Source organism: Stegastes partitus, unplaced genomic scaffold (assembly GCF_000690725.1).
Source record: "Stegastes partitus isolate 25-593 unplaced genomic scaffold, Stegastes_partitus-1.0.2 Scaffold111, whole genome shotgun sequence".
NCBI lineage: Eukaryota > Metazoa > Chordata > Actinopteri > Pomacentridae > Stegastes > Stegastes partitus.
Genome location: NW_007577842.1, coordinates 81,310 through 90,767, shown reverse-complemented (window position 1 = coordinate 90,767; position 9,458 = coordinate 81,310). Strand labels below are relative to the sequence as shown.

The 9,458-nt window shown below is 41.2% G+C and overlaps 1 protein-coding gene across 4 annotated transcripts in view; it reads right to left on the bottom strand.

Annotated features, from left to right (window-relative positions):
* Nucleotides 1-4,411: 4,411 nt before the first annotated feature.
* Nucleotides 4,412-9,458, bottom strand: part of tfap2a (transcription factor AP-2 alpha) — a 13,998-nt gene continuing 8,951 nt past the window's right edge. For all 4 annotated transcript variants that reach the window (XM_008277946.1, XM_008277945.1, XM_008277944.1 and 1 more), the window contains exons 5-7: nt 9,252-9,370; nt 7,363-7,504; nt 4,412-6,055 (exon numbers count right to left, since the gene is read on the bottom strand). In XM_008277946.1, the coding sequence (XP_008276168.1) occupies nt 5,767-6,055; nt 7,363-7,504; nt 9,252-9,370 (550 nt within the window). In that variant the 3' untranslated portion in view covers nt 4,412-5,766. The remainder of the gene's footprint in view (nt 6,056-7,362; nt 7,505-9,251; nt 9,371-9,458) is intronic.

Genomic DNA, 9,458 nt, shown 5'->3' with positions numbered 1-9,458 from the left:
AGATCATGTAATTTCATTTCGTCTTTTTCCAGCAACATATTACAGTCACTGGTCTCCAGAAATCATATTAACTTATAATCAACCATGTCAACGTTCTGCTTAAATGGCCTGGATGATTTTTTCTCCTGTTGACTGAATAATGCTTTGTGCTGGGAATCTGTGGGGATTTTTTTGTTGTTGCTATTTTTGTTTATTTATTTTATGTGTATGCCCAAAATAGTCTGAGGCACCGACAAAAGTCACCAAAAAGTCATCATCATTTGTAGTCATTGCTCATGCGACCGTTCTGCCAATAAAGCGTGCCAACGTGGCGCACTGTCAATATTAATGAAGATGATGCTCCAAATATGATGACCTGACAGCAACAACAACATGAGGGGAGCAGAACGCATTTTTTTATTTTTTTATAGGATGTGGCTCTGTGCTTAAGAAGCGTGAGGGGCCTGGTTTGATAAAAGGTCTGGGGGTTGATACAGAGAGAGAGAGAGAGAGAGAGAGAGAGAGAGAGAGAGAGAGAGAGAGAGAGAGAGAGAGACTTGATTGAAATGGCGTGTGCCTGGCTGACGGGAGCCAGTGAGGGACAAAGCCTCTGCGAAGCCACGGCCACTCGAGCAATTATTCCTCCACGCTGCATTTGGATTAGTGCAATGGAAAGAAGCATATGTTTGGCCCGGGGCGACACTCCCCCCCTGGCTGACTGCAGAGGATGCAGGGAGAGACACAGAGAGAGGGGCTGAGAGAGGGAGAGAGAGGGAGAGAATGACAAAAAACTGGAATATAAACTGCATTAACGGAGTGGGGAAACATTAACACAATTTTAATCCGCTCATTTTTCATATATTTGGAGTATACACAATCCCGTTTTTTTCCCCCTCAGACCTCGGTGCTTGATGGGTGACTAGAGGGTAACAATGATTCCTGATAAGTGCTGTCAGAGCGTACAAATATTGTTTATCGGGTTCAAAGTGGCAAAAAAGAAACAAACATAAACACAAGAAATACGTAGAATGGAGGTGTGTGAAGAAATGTGTGTGGGGCCCTTGCGTAATTTTGCGCAAAGATGGCACACCTCTAATTTTGTGTGAATGAGCCACATTGCGGTCGAATTATCGAGCTCCAACGCCTATCAGGAGTCCCTTTGTTTATTCAAAGTCACTTAATGTTTTCTAATCGATTACCTAATGTCTCAAGTAATCAAGGGCGATTTGGTGAAGTCATTGACCTCTGTTGGCTTCATAGCCCCGGCTCGCAGAGTGGGCAGGGGGCCCATGGGGGGTCAGCGCCAGGCCGGAGTAAAGGGGGAGGGGGGGGGAAAGCTAGCCCCCAGTTGACGGCTGATGTCAGAGTTGAGGACAATTAGCCATTTTGCGCTTCATTGCAAACTTTAAAGTCACATAATTCGATTGCACCAATAGCCATATCAAATGTCATTCAGAGGGACCCTGCGTCTTGGCCCAGCCACTTATTATTACGCCGGCAGTTTGAAATGTTAGTGACGACAAAAAAAAGACAAGTAGCTCCACTTAAAAGCACTACTTTAGCAGAAATTCTATCTGTATTTTTTAAGACTTTTCCCCCCATCTTAGTATTTCCCACTCCTTTTATCAAAACATTTCCTTTCCATCAATGAAGACAAACTTTCCAGCACTGTGTGGACACTCATCCTGTGCGAAGGACGACATTTTTTTTCTCCACCTCCAAAGTAGTGCGCAATAAAAATCATTCAACAATCACTTCAATCTCTATCAGACTCAAACCCCTCTGTTTAAATGTCAAGAAGACAGCTGCGCTTGAATCAAATTCCAGCCATACCAATATAGCATTTCTGACAGTGCAGTGAACAAATCTGGGCCTTATAGGCTGTTGCCCTATATCTCCCCATGCAGGCGAGGCAGCTCCAAAGCATTGCCTCCGAGCGTTACAGCGCAGACTGTTGTAGTGATGCTGCCACAGGGTAATTAGGCCATGCAGACAGTCCCTTCACCAAGCAATGATCTCAGCAGTATTACCTAAATACTTTCTGACCACACACACAAAAAAAGAAGTAACAGGACTGATGAGAACAGCGGTGATGTGCAGCTGGTTGCAGATGAAAAGTTACATCCCCGACAGACAGTGATCAATAGGAGGCGACTAGTATGAAAATAAAAAAAAAAATACTTGGAGTATGAGAACACAAGCATTCATTTTCTCTTTTACATTAATCTTCCACATCTTTATCTTTATTATTATTATTATTTGGAGCTACAGATTTAGCCTTAAACTAAGATTTGTGCAGCCACAGAGGTGGTTTAACTGACTGTCTGTTTGTCCTTCATTACATCTCTGCTGCAAACTATAAATACCAACAGAGCTCCAGCCCACTGAACCTGTCTTTAAACAGCAGACAAATACTGTGTGAAATCAACAGACACACGGATCGAGCACAAAAACGCCTTTCACCTGCGCAAGCAGCATTTTGTTTCACATATTCTCACCGAACATTTGATAACAACAGGCCTCACACTTATTAATTACTATACGGGAATCAGCTGTAATTGGTTTAGTTGAGACAAGCAGCAGTTATGGATTGAATTATCCAAATTCAGCTGGGTATTGCTTACTGGCTCTTCAAATTTCAGACCTTTTTTTTTCTTTTTTCTTTTTTTTTTTGCAAATGACTTTTGCCATGAGGCATTTGGAGAAACTGGCTCTACCTGTTTAAGATCAAATTAAGGTGGGGGGGGGAGGTAAAATTACAATTTTTGCGTTTAAAAAATGTATGCAAATTATATGCTGGTATCAGTGCAAACAAACGACAAGAAACAATGGGAGTTTCTTTAACGCTCACAATTCCATTACACAGAAAGACATAATTACAGGCCTTTCGATCCTCCTCATCTTACACTAATAATGCGCGCAAATATCCACCATTGTCACACATACAACTATTTCTAATGCGTTTGTCTCACCCTCAAAAACCTGTTTTCATTCAAGCAAACCCCGATAAATTTATTAAAAGACATTAGCATTAATGACACACGCGAGGAGCTTCCTTTTTCTCTTTTTCTTTCTTTTTTTTTTTTTTTTTTTTTTTGCGCTAATACCAATGAATGCCCGTTTTTAATACGATTGTTTTCCCCCCTTAAAGTGACTATTTATGCTATTCCCACCTCACATCCACCATAGCAGGAGCAGCCGGGTAGTCTCTCCCCTTTATGAGTGAGCTATTGTGCCTGAGGACAGGATCCCACACACAATCTGAGGACTGAGCCAACAAAAACAGGGCCTGACAGACAATGCCTCGCTTCACCTGCTCCAGCACTGTGCATCGCAATTATGCCAAGGACATGTACAGTTAGGCTTCATTCACCCTCCTGCAAAAAAAAAAAAAAACAACTGCCTCAGAATTAAACCAAGGGCCCGAAAATCATGCAGATAATAAATACGGCTGCTGAGGAGATTGGAGGAAGAAGAAGAGGGAGGAGGTGGAAGGAGGAAAAGTAAGGGGAGGGGGTCGCCCAGTGTTACAATATTTTAAACTGCATGGTTACCAGACAGTGAAATAGGGAAAGCAAGAAACAATACCAAGATGCATATATCAAACAGACTGATTCATGCTCCAGACGAGATTGATTCCGAGCTATAGGTACCACGCCATCAATATACAATCAAACTCAAATGTTATGCAACGGCTCTGTGCAGCTCTGCACGCAAAATAAAGCAAAGGCAGAGCGTCAGATTTGCTGTTACAGCCAGGGTTGATGTCCACATTTATAGAGGCAGTCAGCCCAAACACAACCAAAAGAGGAGAAAATTTAAAAAAGAATAGAGATTCATTATGAAAACGTTATGATTAGATCATGAAGAATACATTAAAAAAAAAACCCTGCACACTGAGCTCTGATTGTTCATTGATTACACTGAGAGGCAAACAACATAACAAATATTTGATGCATGTCTTTGAATAAGACTCCAGCGCAGAATAAACGGGGATGGGGTGGGAGAGGAGAGGAGGGGGGGAGAGAGAGAGCCAAATATAGCCTATAACAACCAAACATTGCACACCAGGCCTATATACATCTCAGAGGGTTTTAGCTGGAGGGGTGGCACTGCACACTTCAAACGCGAATATATCCATTGTTGTGAGCCATTTGGCCTGCATAAGATCCTGTGCTCTGAACTAGGGAGTTTAAAGTAAGATTTTTTTATTTATTTATTTTTTATTATACTTGAGGGAAACAATGAGTTCAGCTGCTTATTGCAAGGAGCAATCGTCAGGGGAGACTTAAACTCAATTACTGTAGCCGTTCAGGATGGGAAAAAAAAATACCAAAAACAAAAAATACAGAAAAGAAAAAAAAAAAAGAAAAAACACCCGCGTGTATCAAGCAGTGAATAAAAAATTAAAAGATATGAATAAAAATCGAGATGAAGCGTATCAAATATTTATTTTTTTCTGGGCAACAAAGGACTATAATACATTGACAGGCATAGGAACTATTGCCAGCACATGTCTATACAATACAGCTAAAACCGCCTCCAATTTTGGACATTATCGGACATAACAAGATATCAGGTGGTCCCAAAAAATGTTTTTGAATGTCTTCGAACATTGAAAAAAAGACAATATTCCATTTATTGCTTTTATGGTGCTTCAAGGAGAGAACAAGAGGTGAAACGTATTCTGATTGGCACAACACATAAAAGCTTGTATAAAAACGAAAATAGAAACACAAAAAAAAAAGAATTCTCCTCGGGGTCTCACTTATGCTCTGTCTCAAATAAAAATAAATTTAAAAAACTGAATAAGGATGATATATAGAGAGAGAAATGGAAGTTTATTTCTATTAAATTTGTTCACTTGCTTCAATGTCGCCTCAACATGCTACAAGAGGGCTGAATTGAAATATCCCAGAGAAATAAAAAATACCCCAAACTTCTGTTTTTCTAAGAACCATAAAATCACATGAAGAACTAACCGAATATTCAAACCCACTAAAACAGGAGGCACCAGATAAATTAAAAAAAAAAAAAAAAAAAAAAAAAAGAAGTTTCAACAGACGCACCATATTTACAATTCCCATTAAATTACACATAAATAAATATATACATACATGAACACTGATTCCCTTATATAACCGCGAATCGTGTTGAAATTCAAAAAGTTCAAGTTGGTCGCTTGGAGAGAGAGAGAGTGTGAGAGAGTCTACAACTGAAGTCATGACATGGAGATCTGTGGCATTTCTCTTTGTTTTTCAAGTTTATTATTCACAATACTGATAAGAATTCATCCTTTTTTTTTTTCTTAAGCTTCGTTTTTGTCACAATCGTAAAATTGAGATATAGAGGGGTCGCTGGATTTCAGTCCATTCGTTGCAGCTCATAAAAAATAAGGGGAGTACATAAAAAGTCCTCTGGGTGAGGCAATACACCTTTTTCCTCGCCCTGGAGCTGTTCCTCCGCAGCTTTTTTTTCTTTTCTTTTTTTTCTCCTTTTTTTTTTTTTTTTTAAATAACATTTCATATGGTTCAGGTGTTGGAAGAAGAAGAAGAAGATTCTTGCGTCGTTTCCCCTTGAATCCAAAGTGGGATGTAAAAACAAAAAAAACATGTAAAACCGCGCAAGATCGGGAAGTGGCACGTTTAACTTTATCAATAATATTTATAAGGTATTTATAATATTTATATTGGATGGGTGGGGGGCCGGGGCAAGGCGGAGGGGCGTGGGTCGGTGCAGGAGGAGGGCCCCGGGGTCTGGACCCTCGGTGGAGGTGGGATGGAAACATCACTTTCTGTGCTTCTCGTCTTTGTCTCCGCCTTTAGTGCCGTTATCTGAGTGACTGTTGGGGTTGTTGTTGAGGTACATTTTGTCCATGGCTTTGATAGCCTCGGTCAGATAGTTCTGCAGGGCCGTGACGGCCGCGCAAAGCGCCGGGGTCCCGAAACCGTGCGAGATTAGACTGAAGTGGGTCAAACAGCTCTGGATTCCCGGTTCAAGAATGGGCTGTGGCCGTGAGTTTCCAAGCGGCGAGCGGTCCTGGGACAGCAGGTCTGTGAACTCTTTGCAGACTTGCCTTAAAACAGACAGAGAGGGAGCGGGTGTTAATGGCCAAGTCAGAAAATCCCTGCATGCATTTTAAAGTCCTGATAAAAATAAATCAAAGTGGACATGCTGCAGAAATAACCAGCCCTGCGGGAGGGCCAGCTTGTAAATTCTGATTTTGCTTAAAGCGAGTGAAACGTAGCGACCAGGTGACACAGACGTCTCCCTGTAGTTTATATATATATATATATAAAGAGAGAGGGAGAGGGAGGGAGAGGGAGGGAGAGACAAAACCTCAAAACCTGCTTTGTTCCCAAAATTAACACCTGGGTAAAGTCAACGTCCTGGAGCTACAAACAGGTGGAAACTAATCTCTCAGCCCATTGCCACAATTTTTTCGTTCAATTTTTCCAATTTTTTTTTTTTTTGGGGGGGGGAGCAATAACTAAATAAGTAAAAAAGAAACACTGACTGTAAAATACACGTGCAGTGTCAACTTTACAATATAAAAGAACCATGACTCCATGCTTTCATCTCCTTTATCTCCATAACGCACATCTGAAAATCTGAAAATGAATTCCATTTTTTTTTTTTTTTTAAAACAGCATCAAAATGTGTGTTAAGGCAGCTCTCCTCTGCATTTCATGGTGTTGGTATCTTAACAGCACTTAGGAAGCCTGTAATAAGCGGTTATGGCTGACAGCTGTTTGATTATAGCAGCCCATCATCAATATTAAACGCTGGCCTCTGCCTCTCTATGCCTTGTGAGGAGTTCCCATGTTTTTAGTTAATGCACAGTAAACACCAGTGGTAGCGCTGGAGGAAAACCAGCCCATGTGTCAGTGTCACTGAAATCATCCTGTAAACAAAAAAAAAACAAAAACAAAAACGCTGCTGTGCCAGTGGACGAGGGAGAGGCCCAGTGAAGCAACACTGTAAGGTTTGCGATTCTGATTTACAATATCATATAGAAGCACCTGTTTTGATCATAATAATAATAAAGAGCGTCTGAATGAAATCCATAATTAACAGAGATGAGAAATGTAAAGTTTAAAAAAAAACTTCTGGTGTTAATTATTACTAAGTTAGCCAGTAATAATATTGGAAGGGTATTTTATGATCGACATAAAGCCAATATATTAATATATATATATAAATATAATCTGAACGTATCCAACTCATGCAAGTGTGAAAGCTGCATTTTAATAGTCATGAATGTGTACGCAAACTGTTAAATGCACACACACATACACACACACACACACACACACAAACACACATTGGCACAGACTGGGATGCATTTGGTGTGACACAGTGAAATGTGATAATAGCACTTACTTTGTGGCCAATAGCATGTTTTTTCTTTGGACTTGTTCGTTTGGGTCGGAATGCTGACGGTTTACATATTCAGCTACTGCCTTGGCTGGAAACTCGGTCTCGCATACATAACCAAAATCCCTGGCAAGATGCACCGCTTCGCCTGAGAAAGACAGAAGGAGGGGGGTAAAAAAAAAGAGGTTGAATATGTTTGCTTATTAAATATGGTTACATCAAATACAGAGACTCCCCTGCCTGGATTAACACATGATGAATCTGATGTGAACGCAGCGTCCACTCTGTTTACGCGCTCAGGCAGCAGGGTTATGGCACCTGTGCGTTCCCTACAACGTTAATGGTGGTGATACGACAATAATAGGCTGCAAATGACAATAAAAACAGCCGCTGTGAGCTGTCAATACACCACTTCTTCCCTTTATACCGTGAGAACGCGTAAATATGGAGGAGGAAACTATAAGTGGATATGAAATATGGACGGAGCGTCATGCTTAACACCATGTCATTGATTACCAATGCCTGCACATTATTGAAAGTACAGCAGATCACAGAGGCATTGGGAAGCAATTTTAAAGGGCTATACCTAAATCTCACTTTGCCTTTACATACTTTAGCTATGAGAATTACAGGTTTCATTCCGTCCGAGTCTGGGCTCGCCGCTCTTGTTGGTTGTTTTTTTTTTCTTTCTCAAGGTCTTTTGGTTTTAATTTCCTGAAGCACTTGAGTTTTTTTGTTGTTTTTTTTTTTTTACTGCGGGGCTTCCTGCCCATAAGCCTCTGCTCCGGAAGAACGCATGCGCCAATTAGCATCAAAGCTCGAGTCCAGTAAACTATTTTCCATAAAATTGAGCGGATCATAAACAATGACAGCACACAAAACGCACTGTCCTTCCACTAAATAACCGGCTGGCCCCCACTTCTTTCATTCATCCTTCCATGCATCCACCACGACCACCATGTGCCACCACCCCCTTATTACCCACAATCAAACATTTCTCCAGGCTCATTACAATACATGACCAAATTTTTACGAAACACAATGAATATTGCATTCGGCCCCCTCTTCTGCAATAATGATTAACGGGGACCAATGAACCATCGCAGGCTTTCACCTTTGGAAAACCAGCAGCAGCACACCAAATACCACTGCACTGAATAATAAGGTTCAACTCTGCACGCAAAATGGATTTATCCAGTCGCGTAAAAGGCATCTTTTCTGCGCGCAATAATTGACTAATTTATTCTTTAATAGGCCCAAAACATATAGCTCCCAATAGGTCAGCGCGACGCCATTTGCATGCAATAAAAAACATTCAGAGAACCAACGCATGGGAAGCTATTAACAAAAGAATTAAGTCACCATTTAATATTAAAAATAAAATCCGCCCTGCACTGCTATATGGCGACTGTATTTGAAACAATGTAGGGTTAATAAATCAATCGACTTCTCATCCATGAGGTGAAACAACTCAGCGGTGCCCAATAAACAAGCAGCACTCAATAATTAACTGGACTTCAACACAAATTAATCCAGTGTATAAACTAGGCCAGCCGTGGACCTGCAAGTGTGCTCCTGAAAGCGAAGGCCAACGCTGCAAAGCCACTAGAATTACCAGCACCATTCTCTCTCTCTGTATGTGTGTGTGTCTTTCTCTCTCTCTCTCTACACACACACACACACACAGACACACACACATCCTTCATGCTTTATTACTTGCGAGGCAAAGTCGGTCCACATTACACGGATGAGCGCATATGCTGATTTCCAACACAGAGAAAGAAAGAGAGAGAGAAGAGGAAGAGAGAGCGAGAGAAAAAAAAATCCAGTTTGCAAGCACCTGATATCGCGGGAGCAACAAGAGTGGGAACGTGATTTACGGCACCCGGACTTACCTTCGACTAGTGACGTCAGCAAGGTGACGTTGGCTGCCTTGCGTCTGCCTGCAGGTAGATTCAAGCCGATTTTATCCAGCTTCTCCCTTAAGGATCTGCCTCCGTTCTTGGATTTGGCCCTGTGACAGTAAAACAAAGCAAAAATTCATTGTAGTGATGCTCATGTGGAGGAATTTTATTTTATTTTTCTGCAAGGGAGGGAGGGGG